Source organism: Lipotes vexillifer, unplaced genomic scaffold, assembly GCF_000442215.2.
Source record: "Lipotes vexillifer unplaced genomic scaffold, Lipotes_vexillifer_v1.1 scaffold520, whole genome shotgun sequence".
In the NCBI taxonomy this organism is placed as follows: Eukaryota; Metazoa; Chordata; class Mammalia; order Artiodactyla; family Lipotidae; genus Lipotes; species Lipotes vexillifer.
The window spans coordinates 1221-19903 of record NW_006784004.1 but is presented as its reverse complement, the minus strand read 5'-3'; the positions used below and the strand labels follow the sequence as shown (position 1 = coordinate 19903).

General features: G+C 37.2%; 1 protein-coding gene across 1 annotated transcript in view; it reads left to right on the top strand.

Annotated features, from left to right (window-relative positions):
* Positions 1-16095, top strand: part of TET1 (tet methylcytosine dioxygenase 1) — a 102846-nt gene extending 86751 nt beyond the window's left edge. Inside the window, exon 5 of the mRNA XM_007456455.1 lies at positions 15870-16095. Within this exon, the coding sequence (XP_007456517.1) occupies positions 15870-16085 (216 nt within the window). The 3' untranslated portion in view covers positions 16086-16095. The remainder of the gene's footprint in view (positions 1-15869) is intronic.
* Positions 16096-18683: the final 2588 nt, after the last annotated feature.

The following is an 18683-nucleotide window of genomic DNA, read 5'->3' as shown; positions in this document are numbered from 1 at the left end:
TTTTGATATCTACTAATGACAATGCAAAAGAATCTTTTTTAAAATTAATTTATTTATTTTTGGTTGCATTGGGTCTTTGTTACTGCACACGGGCTTTCTTTAGTTGCGTCGACCTGGGGCTACTCTTCGTTGGGTGCGCGGGCTTCTCATTGCAGTGGCTTCTCTTGTTGCGGAGCACGGGCTCTAGGCACGCGGCCTTCAGTAGTTGTGGCACACGGGCTTAGTTGCTCTGCGGCATGTGGGATCTTCCTGGACCAGGGCTCGAACCCCTGTCCCCTGCATTGGCAGGCAGATTCTTAATCACTGCGCCACCAGGGAAGCCCCATCCTTTTATATGTTTGTTTGGTTATTTATTTATGTGGGATATTTAGTTGCATCATGTGGGATCTACTTCCTTGACCAGGGATCGAACCCAGGCCTGCTGCATTGGGAGCGCAGAGTGTTAGCCACGGGACCCCCAGGGAAGTCCGGCAAAAGAATAATCTTGATAACAAAACCAAGAATTAATTCTGTGTATATGTGAAAAAAATAGGCCTCATAAATGATTATATGTGTTAGAAAAATCATAATGTTAATCGAAGTTTATTTGTTGCAAAATTTCCAAGTTATGTTGGTTGTGCCTGGAGCAATGCCCAGCACATATTCAGGACTCAATAAATTTCTGTTGAGTAAATGAATATAGAGCTTAAATAAGACTGTTATTGAATATTATCAATTGGAATTGATATCTTGAAATAGTATTGCTCTGGTATACATTATTAGCTCTTTCCTGAGACATGGGCCATTTCAAGTATCAGAACTAATAGTCTGCTGAAGTTGTCCAACCCAAATTTGAGCTCTCGAGATTAAATAAAAAGTAGAGTAAATGGTTAGGTTTCTCTATAGTCTACATTGTTTTTAGGACTTTATTATTTTGAATGACACTAGCACAAACAAGTCTTATACGGAGGGACTTCCGTGGTGGCGCAGTGGTATAAGAATCCGCCTGCCAAGGCAGGGGACACAGGTTCAATCTCTGGTCTGGGAAGATCCCACATGCCACGGAGCAGCTAAGCCCGTGCGCCACAACCACTGAGCCTGCGCTCTAGAGTTTGCGAGCCACATCTACTGAGCCCATGTGCCACAACTACTGAAGCCTGTGCACCTAGAGCCCATGCTCCACAACAAGAGAAGCCACCACAATGAGAAGCCTGCATGCAGCAATAAAGACACAACACAGCCAAAAATAAATAAATTTATTAAAAAAAAAAAAAGCTGAGCTCTCCATTTAAAAAAGAAAAAAGTCTTATGTGGATACTTAATACAGGAATGAAGAAAAAGTAGAGAGAGGAAATGAAGGTAAATCATTTTAAACTACGGAATCTAATAAACCTTCAACTGGTAGATTGTATTGCTCCAAACTTACTTTTCATCTTGCATAGTTTACATTTTTCATCTTGCATAGCTTACATTTGTTCTGTATTTGATATTAAACATTAATGTAAATCAAGCATCTTGTGATTTTATGTACATTTTCTCATCTCTGTGTGCAGACTTATGTGTAGAAATAGTGGTTGAATTCTATCCTACTTTTTAAAAAATTAATTAATTAATTAATTTTTGGCTGCGTTGGGTCTTCGTAGCTGTGCATGGGCTTTTCTCTAGTTGCGGTGAGTGGGGGTTACTCTTTGTTGTGTTGTGTGGGCTTCTCATTGCGGTGGCTTCTCTTGTTGTGGAGCATGGGCTCTAGGCGCACAGGCTTCAGTAGTTGTGGTGCACGGGCTTAGTTGCTCTGCGGCATGTGGGATCTTCCCGGACCAGGGGTCGAATCTGTGTTGCCTGCATTGGCAGGCGGATTCTTAACCGCTGTGCCACCAGGGAAGTCCCTCTATCTTACTTTAATCATGCTGCCCTTGCCTCCTTTTCTTGAAGGGACGTGTTAGGGTTAGGTCACACACAGAAAGCCTAAAAACAAATTATAACTGGGTAGCACAACTTTCTAAGCCAGTTTCACAATGTTTTGCCTTTGTTCTTAACACTGTTTTAATCTTGGAAATGTTTCTTTGCCAGGTGGCCATTAACACTCCTTAATTGTTAGCCTTTGACAGACATTTGTGACTCTTCTCTGCCGTCACTTTGGATCTGGTCAGGGAGTAGTCACCTTGTTATTCAGTAGATCTTGGTGGAAAGGGTGATGTCGTTTCTTGGATACAGTAGGCTCTATTAACTCCCTATACTACCCACCCACCCCACCCCCATGCCCTGCCCCAACTGAGCCTTTGAGTTGGGAGAAGAATTCAAACAGCAAGCTTCCCCATATGGCTCCAGTACTGAGCAATTCACACCAGGCCACCAGTTCATGGGTTCTCCTATGTAGGATTGTTTATTAGTCAATAGAGCAGGTGTGGCAATGAGTATGTACAAGTGAATGTTTTATTGCCTATTTGGGTGTGATGTGACCAGAGTTTTTGGGGTGAGGTGTAAACCAAGCTAAAAGTTTTAAAACTATCCAACCTGGATTTATACATTTATATAATCTTCAAAGACTTCCCTTTTTTTATTCCTTTGTTCCAAGTTTCTTCCTAGTATCTGCCTTGGTTGTCTTCACCCTGTACCATGGTACTGCTTATTTCTGTGCCCAAATCAGGCACCTCTTTGTGTATTACCATGTCAACATAATAAAGGGGTAGTTGGTGTCCTGGGCTACTTGTTTGCTGTCTGCAAAATCTTGCTAATGTGAAAAAACCATTTTATACTTCAGTGATCAAAATTAGGCAAAAGCCGAGAGGTTGATGCTCTCAGTTGATGTTAAACTGACTTACATTTTTCACTGTCCTTGCTTTTCTTTTCTTATAAAACATTTTTCTTCACTTAATCCTACTGTCCACTAATGTACCATTAGAACTACTTTTATGTTAGCTTGCTTGCTTATAGAGTTCTCTTTTTTTTGGCTGCGTGCGGGCTTTCTCTAGTTGTGGTGAGCAGGCTTCTCATTTCAGTGGCTTCTCTTGTTGCAGAGCACCGGCTCTAGGTGCACGGGCTTCAGTAGTTGTGGCTCTCAGGCTCTAGAGCACAGGCTTACTAGTTGTGCATGGGCTTAGTTGCTCCGCGGCATGTGGGATCTTCCCGGATCAGGGCTTGAACTCGTGTCCCCTGCATTGGCAGGCGGATTTTTAATCTCTGCGCCACCAGGGAAGTCCCATAGAGTTCATTTTTTAAGGAAACTTTTTATTGAGCTATAATATGCACAAAGAAAGTACACAACTCACAACTGTGTAGCACATTGAAGTTTTACAAAGTCAAACCATCCAGATCAAGAAATAAATTATCACCACCACCCCAGAACACCCCGCATGCACCTAATCATCACCACCCCCTGCTCAAAGGATGAAGTTCATTAACTGTAATATACAGGCGGATTTAAATGGATGATTTTGGTTTTGTTGCAGGGGGGGGGGGTGGCCACCATCATTTGTGTTGAAAATTTAACCCTACTTTTCTCTCACACGGGTATGGATAAACTCAAAAGTGATCTCTCTTTGGTAATATACCCGACACTTGACATAAACGTTGCTCCTAGCTGTGATTCTAGCCAAGTCCTTCTGTGGAGCCCAGATTTTTATTGGAGCTGATGCAGGACCCTAGTCACTGCCGCATCTTTAGAGCTAAGATTATATTACAACAATTATTTTATTTGCTCTTTTAAGTAACATAGTTCTATAATGTTTATACAATTATTAAATTTAAATTTTAAACTAAAATTATATTCAGTGTTAATTTGAAGTATCCAATCAGAAAATTAAAGTTCCGTATTAAATTAAAATTAAATTTTAAAAGTCTATTATTTTCAAAATTTAAAACACATCTTAATTTTACCCTCTGAGATGATAATTAGCAATTTTGGGTATACCCAAACTAAGAGCTAGGGTATTAAAAATTGAAATTAAAAATTATGGGCTTCCCTGGTGGCACAGTGGTTGAGAGTATGTCTGCCGATTCAGGGGACACGGGTTCGTGCCCCGGTCCGGGAAGATCCCACACGCCGCAAAGCGGCTAGGCTCGTGAGCCATGGCCACTGAGCCTGCGCGTCCGAAGCCTGTGCTCCGCACGTCGAGTCTGTGCTCTGCGTGTCCGGAGCGGAGGCTCCGCAACGGGAGAGGCCACAACAGTGAGAGGCCCGCGTACCGCAAAAAAAAAAAAAAAAAAAAAATTATGGACAATTGCTGAAGCATGTTAAGCAGAAGAGTGACAGTCAGTAAAACTTCTGGTAAAAACTCTTTATTCTACAACTTCCTATATTTGAAGAAAATTTGATTAAATGAACAAAGGATTGTTTTCGAGCACAGGCTATTCAAGAGTCTTTGATTCTCTTTGCATACTGAAATAGAATATATAACTCAATTCTTCATGGGTTGTTTGAATGCAGTATTAGTAATTATAAAAAAGGCTTCAAAGAAATTGCTTAATGTAAAAAAACGGCTGAAAAAGGATGGATTCTTCCCAAATTCTTAATTTATAATACTTAGTAAAGAATAAATCTTTTTCTTGTTGTTAAAAATATTTTTACTATAAAAAAATTAATCTATTGGTGAAATTTATTTTGTCATTGTTTACCTAGTAAGTAAAAAGTCAATATCTTGGGACTTCCCTGGTGGCACAGTGGTTAAGAATCCGCCTGCCAATGTAGGGGACACGGGTTCGAGCCCTGGTCCAGGAAGATCCCACATGCCGTGGAGCAACTAAACCTGTGTACTACAACTACTGAGCCCACACGCCACGAGCCGGTGCTCCACAACCAAAGAAACCACCACAGTGAGAGGCCACAACGAGAGGCCCGCACACTGCAACAGAGTAGCCCCTGCTCACTGCAACTAGAGAAAGCCCATAAGCAGCAACAAAAACCCAACGCAGCCAAAAAAAAAAAAAATCCACTTCATTTTCCACATGTCCCTTCCTCCCCCCCAAATATTTATTTATTTATCTGCTTGCACCGGTCTTAGTTGTGGCAGGCGGGCTCCTTAGTTGCGGCATGCATATGGGATCTAGTTCCCTGACAAGGGATCGAACCTGGGTCTCCTGCATTGGGAGCTTGGAGTCTTAACCACTGCACCACCAGGGAAGTCCCATGTACATGTCCATTTTTGTTGACATTGTTCATTGACCCATTAGGTTAGACCACTGCTGGGCTGGTACTGCATTTTTTGCTATGGTTTTGTAGAAAAGTTTTAAATTTAGAAGGACATTTCCCTCTCCGTTGTTTAAAAAATCTTTTTCATGACTTAATGTTCATTTAATCTTTCATATGAGTTTTAGAAACAAGCTAAATATATCTTAGAATGGGGAGTAGATTAGTGGCTAGAATTAAAATCTTTTAATGTCTAACCTTCCATCTAGGAACAGCTTAATTAAGATTTATTTACATGCATTTCCCTTAAGATAATCCTTACAGCTATGTTTAGTTTAAGCTGTAAACCAAACTTGTATTTGGTTATTGCTGGTATATATTAAAGCTGTTGAGTCCTCAACAGTTATAAAGAGCCACCTGTTTTACTCTCTTTAAAAATCCAGTAGAGTTTTCTTTGATTCTCTTGAATTTTCTAGAAAGAATTTTCTATAAAAAATAATTGTCTTCCAATTATAATACCACTTGTTTCTTTTTATTTTTTTTATCATATTGTCTATTTGATCTAAATTCTCACCTTTAATTCTAGTTTTCAGAAGTAATAGTTTGATTAGCCTTTGTATGTTCAAATATCTGCAGGTACCAGCAAATGTAGTAGTAATTCTGATCCAACAAACAAAATGCTGTGTTTCCAAAATAACAATTACAAAGTCTGTATACCAGTAAGGGAAATTAGTGATTATAGTGGAAGATAATTAAATGTCAGTATATCATTCATTAACATTATGAATATATTGTTATATACATTATTGCAAAGCAATAATGTATATATCTAATTTTCTCTGGATTTTGGAGGCAGGGGAATTAAAAGGCTACTTTACTTTTTCTGTTACCTGTATAAATATACTATGGCTAGAAGCTGAGTTTGCCTGCTATAGTGGAAACTGCTCTTGGTATTTGAGACCCTTCTTTCTATGCCCTAAGAATATAAAAATATTGTTACCTACAGTTACCTCCTTATAAATTGCAAGAGTAACTTTGTTTCTTCTCTCTCCACCAGTTTTTATATCCTTAGTAAAAAATGGCCCTAGGGGCTTCCCCGGTGGCGCAGTGGTTGAGAGTCCGCCTGCCGATGCAGGGGACACGGGTTCGTGCCCCGGTCCGGGAAGATCCCACACGCTGCAGAGCAGCTGGGCCCGTGAGCCATGGCTGCTGAGCCTGCGCGTCCAGAGCCTGTGCTCCGCAACGGGAGAGGCCACAAGAGTGAGAGGCCCGCATACCGCAAAAAAAAAAAAAAAAAAAAAAAAAAAGGCCCTAAACCCACTAGACCACCAGAGTTTATTTAGAATATCCCAGGTTATCACTCTTGATCCTGGTCTATCGTGCCTTAAGATCTCCCTGTGGGGAATTTAAATAGGTTGTCCCATCGAGAACAGGGTAACAGAAATAGTTTACAATGCACTTTTCAGAGCTATACATAAAGAGGCTGTTGAGGCAAAACAATTTATAACCCAGAACAAGGGGACTCCATCATAGAAATGCTAAGAAATCTTTTACTAATGATCATCAGACTGATCTTTTGTCTCCACTTCTCTGAAAGTACTATCACAATGATCACTAATACCTTAACTGTCAAAGAAAGTCTAGATCCTCAAAACCTTTCTTCAGCTATTCAAACTGTTGATTACACTCCTTCTCTGTGACATAGCTTTCCCCAAAAGATCAGTCCTCAGTAACTCAAGTCAGCAGCCTGTCTATAATGTCTTCTTAGGTGAAGAAGGCATGGGCATACCTCCTGTCATCCATGTGCTAGTTACTACTCCCCTATCACTTGCCCCTTGAAAATGGCATGTAGAGGGAACAAAGAGGGAGGAACCAAGAGTAACTTTTGGAGACGAGGTTCCAGGAAGGACTTTGGGGAGGTGTTGACCTTTGAGCTACATCTTGAAAACAGAACAAGCATTATCTTTATGTCAGAGATCCCAGAAATAGAACCAATTATGTATAATAATTTAATAAATGGAGTCTCATAATCACAGAAGCCATCTGGTATGGATACAATTGGCGGAATTCTTCCTTAAATAACACCCTTGCCTTGTAGGCTGGTTTTCCAAGAATATTAGAATTGCCTTTGTAGTATCTTTTTTCTGGTGGCAAACTCTTTTTCAGTCTTTTAAGAAGGGTCTCCTCCATGAAGCCTTTCCACACTCTCCAAACAGAAAAGAGTGTGACCCTACTTTGCACCCTTATTCATACAAACCTCTCACAAGTGTCTTATATTCGCCCCTAACAATATCACAGTAGAAAAATGCATTGCTGATATTTTCTCCATTAATGGAAATGACCCTTTATGTTCAATTTTGGGTTTCACTTATGGTATTATTTGATCAGCTTCCCAGGTAATTATAATTTGGAGCATATCATGTTTAGGCAGCATAACGTCTTGATAACCTGACAGTATTTTGGACCTGGCTACTAATTGCTTTATCTAAATTCATATACTTAATTTATATCATCAATTTATTTCCGACATCTAAAACAATACGTATTGAATATTCATTGCTGCACAGATTGATTATAACCGAAAAGAGAGATATTCCCCCATTGTTCATTCCTCAGGTTATACAAAGATTTACTTGTTGCTCTTACATTGTTTCTGACAGTGGCCTGTTTTTATTTTTATTTTTTTTACTTTATTTATGTATTTATTTTTTAAATATTTATTTATTTATTTTGGCTGTGCTGGGTCTTAGTTGTGGCACAAGGGATCTTTAGTTGCAGCATGCAGAATCCTTAGTTGTGGCAGGTGGACGCTTAGTTGCGGCATGCATGTGGGATCTAGTTCCCCAACCAGGGATCAGACTCAGAGCCCCTGCAGTGAGAGCACAGAGTCTTACGCACTGGACCACCAGGGAAGTCCATTATTTTTTAAATTATTTTATTTTTCAGCTCTTGGACCATGTATCTTTTTTTTTTAATTTATTTTATTGAAATATAGTTGATGTGTAATGTTGTGTTAGTTTTGGGTATATAGCAAAGTGATTCAGTTATACATACATATATACATATATATATATTTTCAGATTCTTTTCCATTATGGTTTATTACAAGATGTTGAATATAGTTCCCTGTGCTACATAGTAGGACCTTGTTTATCTATTCTATATGTAATAGTTTGCATCTTTTGTTTCTCCTAATCCCAAACTCCCAATCCATCCCTCCTCCACCCTCTCTCCCCCTTGGCAACCACAAATCTGTTCTCTATGTATTTGAGTTTATGTCTATCTAAGTCTGTGAGTCTGTTTCTGTTTTGTAAATAAGTTCATTTATGTCATGTTTTAGATTCCACAAATAAGTGATATCATACGGTATTTGTCTTTCTCTTTCTGACTTACTTCACATGGTATGGTAATCTTTACGTCCATCCATGTTGCTGCAAATGGCATTATTTCATTCTTTTTAATGGCTGAGTAGTATTCCTGTGTGTGTGTGTGTGTGTGTGTGTATCTCACATCTTTTTTATCCATTCATCTGTCAATGGACATTTAAGTTGTTTCCATGTCTTGGCTATTGTAAATAGTGCTGCTATGAACATAGGGGTGCATGTATCTCTTTGAATTATAGTTTTGTCTGGTTATATGCCCAGGAGTGGGATTGCTAGATCATATGGCAACTCTATTAGTTTTCTGAGGAAGTTCCATACTGTTTTTCATAGTGACTGCACCAATTTACATTCCCAACAACAGTGTAGGCGGGTTCCCTTTTTCTATACTGTCTCCATCATTTATTATTTATAGACTTTTTAATGATGGCTATTCTGACTGGTGTGAAGTGGTACCTCATTGTAGTTTTGATTTGTATTTCTTTAATAATTTGCAAAGTTGAGCATCTTTTCATGTGCCTGTTGGCCATCTGTATTCCATTTTGGAAAAATGTCTTTAGCTCTTCTGTGCATTTTGTGATTGGCATGTTTGGGGTTTTTTTTGTTGTTGTTATTGAGCTGTATGAGCTGTTTGTATATTTTGGAGATTAATCCCTTGTTGGTCACATCGTTTGCAAATATCTTCCATTCCGTATATTGTCTTTTCATCTTATTTATGGTTTCCTTTGCTGTGCAAAAGGTTATGTTTGATTAGGCTCTTTAGAAACTTACTGTTTATTATCAGCTACTTTTCAAAATTGAGAGCATAAGGTCTTCATTTCCTTCTCCAAATTAGTTTGCAGCAGTATTTTTTTTCCTTGATAGTTGCTTTTGATGTTAATTTCTCTAGAAATTATAGGAGGATTTGATTAGACACAGCTTTAATAGCTACCCAGAACTCTTTTGCTCAAATAATTTTGATAATTTAGAGCAAATTGAAAATGCAGGATTTAAACTCAGGAGAGAAATAGTGATAGTAATACAATGGATTTTAAATACAAATTTTAATCAGAAAAGTTGTATCTAATACATTAATTAATGGGAATGGCTTTTCCTGTGGAAATCCTACTTCAGTTTTCTCTGTGATACAAAGTATTGAAATGTAGTGGTCACAGGGATAAATACTAAATATGGGAATAAATTCTCAGAGCATACCAATCTCCAATCACTGGTCATTTTGATTTCAGCTGCTGTTTACATTCTCAGCATCATCTCTAAATGTATGAGTGTCCTATCTTAAGTTAACAGTAAAATATGTTAGAGTAGCCAGAATAATCTTGAGAAAGAAGAGCAAAGTTGGAAGACTCACAGTTCCATATGGCCAGGCAATTCCACTCCTAGGTATATACCCAAGAGAAATGAAAATGTGTCTATATAAAAACTTGTTACATGAATGTTGATAGCAGCATCAATCATAGTAGCAAAAGTTGAAACAATCCAAATGGCAACCAATGAATGGATAAACATAAAGTTGAATATCCATGCAATGGAATATTATTTGGCAATAAAAAGGAAGTACTGATAAATACTATAAACATGAATGAACATTATGCTAAGTAAAAGAAGCCAGAAACAGAAGGTCACATGTTAGAGGATATCCTCTGTCCCAAATAAGCAAAACTTACAGAAATACAAAGTAGAGTAATGGTGGCCAAGAAAAGAGAGAAATTTGGCATGAGTTCTAATGGGGTTCTTTTCAGAGAATGAAAATGTTCTAAAATTATATATTGGTGGTAATGGTTGGCCAACTCTGAATGTACAAACCATTGAATTGCATACTTTGAAAGGATGAATTTCGTGATATTTAAATTACGTTTCAATAAAGCTGATATTAAAAGACAAGTGGATGGTGGGAATTTCCTGGTGGCTCAGTGGTAAAGACTCCGCACTCCCAATGCTGGGGGCCTGGGTTTGATCCTTGGTCAGGAACTAGATCCCATGTGTGAGCTGAAACTAAGGAGCCCACCTGCCACAACTAAGAAGCTGTTGAGCCGCAACTAAGGAGCCCACCTGCCACTAAGACCTGATGCAACCAAATAAATAAATACATATAAAAAAAAAAAGACAAGTGGATGGTATTTACAAAAGCCATTTATTTTAAACATTCTTCATTCCAACATTATTCAATTTGGGTTATGATTTTAGCACAAATCCTAAAAGAATGTGTGATGTTTCACAGATATAACAATTGCATAGCATGTAATATAAGAATAAATATTAAAAAGTGACAGGACAGTAGTCATGATCATTACATTACTCAGATGTTTGGGTGCATCATTTACCATCTAAAGTGAGTGTCGGGCTTCCCTGGTGGCACAGTGGTTAAGAATCCGCCTGCCGATGCAGGGCCCTGGTCCAGGAAGATCCCACATGCCACAGAGCAACTAAGCCCGTTCATGCACTCTAGAGCCCATGAGCCACAGCTACGGAGCCCGTGTGCCTAGATCCCGTGCTCCGAAACAAAGAGAAGCCACTGCAATGAGAAGCCCACGCACCGCAACGAAGAGTAGCTCCAACTCGCCGCAAGTAAAGAAAGTAAGCGCTCAGCAATGAAGACCCAATGCAGCCAAAAATAAAATAAAACAAATAAATTTATAAAGTGAGTCTGTCATGAGGCCCCAGCTTCAATAGTTTACCAATCAATACTTTGTTCCAGTTACAAAAAAATGTGGTTATCTCCAAAAGTTTTAAAATTTAGACTATTCGTATCACTTAAAATCTGTTTTTGAAATGAGAGTTTCCGTCTTATTAATAGTATCACTTGGTTTTGAAATTTTCATAAAATGCAACCACATTGGGTTTTTGTGGGTTCGTTCACCAAATATTTGATGAGAGCCTCCCATAAGCTGAGTTCTATGCTCAGGAGCCAAGTATGCAGTAATAAAGAGACATAAAATAGTGGGTAATATTTTTTAGATCCGAGGTCAGTGCTACTATACAGAGGCTAATAAAATTGCTACAATGTCCTGAGCCAGTAAATGACTAAGCAGTTTGTTTTTCGTTTTAAATTTAGGTTAAGGTACACTTTTAATTTTAGTGTGATATACATGCAGAAGACTTCAGAAATCCCTAAGGTCACAGAATTTTTCTAAAATGTACACACTAGTGTAACCAGCAGTCAATATTACTTGCCCCTCAAAAGTACTCTTGCCCCCTCCCAGTCACTAGCTACTCCCTAAAGAGTAACCACTCTCCTGCCTTCTAACATTATTGATTAATCTTGCCTGATTTGAACTTTATGTAAATGCAGTCTTCTAATATGTATTCTTCTGCATATGTCTTCTGTTGTCTTCCTCACGGCATTATAATTGTGAGATTAAGCCATGTTGCTTGTAACTAGATCATTCTCATCTCATTGAGCCATTCTTCTGGTGATTAACATTTGGGTTTTTACCAGTTTTGGGTCGTCATCAATAGTGGTGTTATCTTTAGGAAATATAAGAATACATTTCTGTTTGTTATATACCTAGAAGTGTAATTGCTGAGGGGGCGGGATATGCATATGTGTAGGTTTGGTTGATACTAACACATAGTTTTCCAAAGTGGTTATCGTTTTTTTACATTCTCATATGAGTAATGTACCAGTGTTCCAGTTGCTCTACATTCTTATCAACACTTGACATTTTCTATCTTTTTCATTTTAGATAATCTCCTTAGGTCTGTAGTGCTTTTTAAAAGAAGACTTTCCTCTCTTTTTTATTGTGGTAAAATAACACATAATGTAAAATTTACCATCTTAACCATTTTGAAGTGTACAGTTAAGTAGTTTTATGTATATTCACATTGTTGTGAAACAGATCTCCAGAACATTTTCATGTTGCAAATCTGAAACCCTATACCCCTTAAACCAACTCCCTATTTTTCTATGACCCTAGCCCCTAACACCATTCAACTTTGTGTTTCTATGACTTTGAATATGATTTGTAAGTAAAATCATAAAGTGTTTGTCTTTTAATGACGGGCTTATTTCACTTTGAATTATGTCCTCAAGGTTCATCCATTTGCTACATGACAGGATTTCCTTACTTTTTTTTTTTTTTTTTTTTTGCGGTACGCGGGCCTCTCACTGTTGTGGCCTCTCCCGTTGCGGAGCACAGGCTCCAGATGCGCAGGCTCAGAGGCCATGGCTCACGGGCCCAGCCGCTCCGCGGCATGTGGGATCTGCCTGGACCGGGGCACAAACCCGTGTCCCCTGCATCAGCAGACGGACTCTCAAGCACTGCGCCACCAGGGAAGCCCTCCTTACTTTTTAAGTCTGAATAATATTCCTTTGTGTGATTCAATGAACATGGGTTTGCAAATATCTGTTTCAGACCTTACTTTCAATTCTTTTGGATAAATATTCAGAAGTGGGATTGCTTGGTCATATGGTAGTTCTATTTTTAATTTTTTGAGGAACTTCATACTGTTTTCCATGGCAGTTACACCGTTTTATAACCCCACCCACATATGTAGTGCTTTTAAGTTTTTTACTTTGCTAGATGACTAATAATGTTGAGCATATTTTCATATGCTCAGCATCTGTTTGGATATTGTCTTGTGTTGAGCTTATTTAATTTTTTCAGCCAGTTTTCTACTTTGCTTTTATTACTCATTTGAGGAAGTTCTTTATATATTTTGGGTAAGAATAGTTTGTCGATTATATATATTGCAGCTATGTCTCCCACTGTATTGATTGCCTTTATACTTAATCTTTTGTTAGTTAATGCTTTTGATAAACAGAAGTTCTTAATTTTAATATACTCCAGCTTCTTAACTTTTTCCTTTAGGATTATTAAATTTGGTAATCTATTTTAAAATATTATAACTATTCCAGGTCTTGAAGGTGTTTCCTTCTAAAAACTTAATGATTATCTTTCATAGTTAGATCTACAATACAACTTGTCACTCGTGTGAAGTAAGCATCAAGATTCTTTTTTTTTTTCCCATATGGATGTCTATCCAGTACCATTTATTGAAAGACTGCTTTTTTGCATTTCACTGCAGTGTCAACTTTGTCATACGTCAGGTGACCATATTTATATGGATCTGTTTTTTTGTTTGTTTGTTTGTTTTTGCGATACACGGGCCTCTCACTGCCGTGGCTTCTCCCGCTGCAGAGCACAGGCTCCGGACGCACGGGCTCAGCGGCCATGGCTCACAGGCCCAGCCGCTCTGCGGCATGTGGGATCCTCCCGGACCGGGGCGCGAACCCATGTCCCCTGCATCGGCAGGCGGACTCTCAACCACTGCGCCACCAGGGAAGCCCTATATGGATCTGTTTTGTTCCATTGATTTCCTTATCTGTCACTGCACTAATACTAGAATATCTTAATTACTATAACTTTACAGTAGATCTTGATACCTGGTAAATCACTTTCTCTGTCTTTGTTCCTTGTCACTTCTTGGTCCTTTGCATTTCCATATAAACTTTGCAACAAGTTTGTCAATTCCACCCCCAAACAAAACTAATTCCTCAGTAGCTGTGGCACACGGGCTTAGTTGCTCTGCGGCATGTGGGATCTTCCCGGACCAGGGATCGATGCCGTATCCCCTGCATTGGCAGGTGGTTTCTTAACCACTGTGCCACCAGGGAAGTCCCTCTGGTAGGGTTTTGATTGGAATTGTATCAAATCTGGAAACCAATTTCGGGGAAATTGACGTCATTATAATAATTACTCTTTCATGAAAATGGTATCTCTCTTCATTTGTTTAGGTCTTCTTTAATTTCTTTCAATAATATTTTTTATAGTTTTCAAAGGTCTTATACAGGTTTAATACTCGTCTTACTCCTTTTGGACTGCTATGGGAAAATATCAGACTGGGTGGCTTATAAACAACAGAAATTTATATCTCACAGTTCTGGGGTTTGGAGCTTGAAGATCAGGGTGCCAGCATGATTGGTGGTCCCTCCTCTCTTTGTGTCTTCACGTGGTAAAAGGGGCTGCATAGCTCTGTGGGGTCTATTTTATGAATTGGGGGTGGGCATAAATATCCATATCATAGCAATACTTAAGCAGCTTATTAAACCTATATCTGAATTTAAAGACTCATTATGTTTAATTTTCCATTATTCACTCAAGGAAATATGGAAGATCTGACAAAGGCACAAATACAATGAATACATAGCATTTTAGCATTTCCCACGCAAAGACTGGATCACTATAACTTTGTTGGTTTGACAACATGAAGATTATCTGGTGTAATTTTGTTTGCTACAATATATCATTTTGCATTTGAGCTTATTTGAAAGCAAATGTATTCTTATTTGGCTGTTAAAGGACATATAAATATAGAAAAAAATTTTAATATACGTAATTGTGTTTAGGGGGAAGGTCCTAAAGCCAACTCTACTCAAGGGATGCCTTGGTAGCAATGATTGTTAACCATCTGGAGTGACAGAAGAAAGTGATATTGGGTAACTAACATCTTAAGAAGTTTCATCTCAAGTTTTTGTAATATTATAGCAACAAAAATAGAATATTAATTATGCTATTGGGTGCTCCATTCTCGTCACAGGGGTGGGCAGTTTCATCATTTACTGATTAATGTGATCAGTCTCACTGTAAATTTGTGATTATATGGAGGGACTTTTAAACATAGTTGGATGGTTTTACATGATGTCAATATTTTAATGTAATTAAAAAAAATAAACACTAGGATAAACACTAGGACCACCGGGCAGTATTTTAAATACTTAGGAATCCTTTTTTAGCAACTCATGGTTATGATGCAGTGTAAGATAAAAGGATAGATATTCAAAATGAATTGTTGTAATTTGCATTCTCCATGTCAGGTAGACCACCTTAATCTTATGATAAGTTGGGTATGAGAAATCCCTGTGATAGCATGGAAAAAAATCACAGGAATTGCAGGAGTATTGCTTTATGTATTAGTTATTCTATATGGCAAAACCATTTGCCCAAGGAAAACATCAATAACTTTCCTCAGATGCTAAATACAGCACTCAGAGTTTATTTTTAATGCTGGGAGTACTAGGTTATTTCTATCTAGCTAGATTTGTCCTGTTGTGGCAATTATGGAAGAGCAGATGAGTTAATTAGGCTCTTTTCCATGGGATCTTCTGTTGTCTGTTTTGCAATACTGTATCAACAGTGAGATAAAACACAGACTGTTTCCACAGATTTCTGCCTGTTGTTTGTTAGTCAAGTAACCTTGGATACCCTGTGATGAGTTGTATGGAGGCAGCTAGTCTAACACCTGAAGGTCCTATAGGCTTCAACCCTTTAAGAAATAGTAATTTTTTAAAAACTAGAATGTAATGATGCAGAGCTTTAAAAACAATATCCACTGCATTTGACATTAGGTTTCTTGTTTTCCATAAATGTATGCATTCTGCTTTGGCAGGTTTTAAGAAGAAGCAGCGATGAAGAGAAAGTTCTTTGTCTCGTTCGACAGCGTGCAGGCCACCACTGTCCAACAGCTGTGATGGTGGTGCTCATCATGGTATGGGACGGCATCCCTCTTCCAATGGCTGACAAATTGTACTCGCAGCTTACGGAAAGTCTAAAGTCATACAATGGTCATCCCACAGACCGAAGATGCACTCTCAATGAAAAGTAATCAAATCTGTTTTGTACTGTTTTGCCATTCAGTCTATTATATCATGTTAAATTAACTACCAACTACATATGTTATATGGGAGAACAGAATTTTAGGTATTGTGCAACTAAAGAGTGAACATTTCTTTAAAGAGAGACTTGGTTTCATAGTGGGTTAAGACCATTTTAGGATATTCTCCTTTAGAATATTCTTTTCTTGCTTCTCTCTTTGGTACCTGATCCTTCTCACCCCTGGAGTCTGGAGCAGAGAGGTTTTTCTATAAAGGAACAGCTCCTCCATAAGGAATTGTACAATTTTGCATTTCCTATAGCAATGTAAGAGAATAACTGTTTTTCTGCAGTTTTCCAATGTTGTGAAACTTGAGTTTTTGCCCATCTAATAGAGGATAAATGTCATCAGTTTACGTTGATTTGAATTTTTCATATTATGAATAAGAGTATTTTTTCATATGGTTAAGAGCATTTGCCGTTTGTTTTTTATTTTTTTAATTTTGTTGACGTATAATTGATTTACAATGTTGTGTTTAATTTCTGCTGTACAGCAAAGTGACTCAGTTATATATATGTATGTATATATACATATTCTTTTCTATTTATGGTTTATCACAGGATATTGAATATAGTTCCCTGTGCTATGCAGGAGGACCTTGTTGTTTATCTATCCTATATCGTAACAGTTTGCATCTGTGAATCCCAAAATCCCAGTTCTTCCCTCCCCCACCCCTTGGCAACCACAAGTCTGTTCTCTATATTTGTGAGTCTGTTTTTGTTTTGTAGGTTTATTCATTTGTGTCGTATTTTAGATTCCATGTGTAAGTGATATCATATGGTATTTGTCTTTGTCTTTCTGTCTTACTTCACTTAGTATGATAATCTCTAATTGTATCCATGTTGCTACAAATGGCATTATTTTGTCCTTTTTTATGGTCAGCCATCTGTTAATTATTCTACCCCCTATTTCAAAAGGAGTGTTCATTTTTTTCTCTCCCTTTGCGATTTAATTCTAAATGCTTTTGCCACTTTGATATTTGTCTTTTTACTTCTGCTATGTCACCTTTTGCACAAGTTTTCTTTTTAATGTAATTTATTGTATCTATCTTTCCCCTTATTGTGTCTGAATTCTGAGTGGTATTTAAGAACATTTTTCTCTCACGTGAGTTATAGAATAATTCACCCATATTTTCTTTTATTGTTGAAATTGGAAATTTTAAAACGTAAATCTCTGATGCATTTCAAATTTATGCTGGACAGAAGTGGGAAGAGGAGATCCATTTCTATTCTTTTTTCCATTTATCCCAATACTACTTACTAAAGAGTACTTTTCCCCTTGATTTGAAATACTACCTTACACAAAAACTGTATATAATGGAGTCCTCTCTTTTATATGAATTCTGTATCACTGTCTGGTCTTTTCACGTACTAGTACCACATTTTTTAAGTTATAGAGGCATTATAATATATTTTAATATTTGGTAAGGCTAGCTCACTATTCTTGCTCTTTTTCAAGGCTTTCTTTGTTATTTTATGTTTGTGCTTCCAAATGAACTTTATAATCAATTTGTCTAGTTTTAAGATAAATCTAATGGTATTTTTAATGGGATTGCATTAAATTAACTTAGAATAAACTGACATTGTTATGATATTGAATCTTCCAGTCCCATAATATGATTTTTCTTTCCATTTGTTAAAGTTTACTTTTATGTTCTTCAAGTGTTTTGTATAGTTTTCCTCATAAAGTTCTTTCTTTTTTAAAAGAAATGTCATTATACAAATTATAAACAAAATATATATCATTCACTCTCTAACCTCCACACAAGATTATTTGTGTACCTTCCAGAACATTCCTTTATGTTTAAAATCATTTCATTATATTTTTGTTAATCTTCCTAATCCCAAGTATGTATACGTCACTTATTTTTTGAATTTTTGAATTTTATTTTATTTGTTTTTTATACAGCACTTTCTTATTACTTATCTATTTTATACATATTAGTTGTATACATAATTTTTAATGTTTCTATTTTGTTATGTGGATTCACAATAATAAAATACCTCTTGTATAGAGAAACAGTTCTAAATGATATACATATAAACTTATTTTTCCCAAGAATTCATAAATAGTTTTATTCTATTTCACTCAAAGTAGATCCAGCCTATCACTTTTAAAAATTTTTATAATTACAGAAATGATGCAAGAATATTTCAGTGAACTCTTATATACCCCTTACCTAGATTCCACAAATGTTAATGGTTTGTTACATATACGCTTATACACATGGTCACACATACACATAAGCTTACATGTTATTATCATTATTGCTTTTCTATACTTTCTTTCGGGATAATTTGTGAACTAGTTGCAAGCTTTATGACTTTTCCCCCTAAATAATACTTCAGAGGGTGTTTTCTAAGAATGAGGACATTCTCTTAACACCAGTACAATTATCAAAACCACGAAGTTTCACTTAGATAAAATGCTATTCTCTAATTCAAATATCATCTATTCTCCAGTAATACTTCATACTAATTTTCCCATACCCATGATTTATGGATTGAGTTGTTTTGTCTTTTGGGTCTCTTAATCCTTTTATCTCAGTCT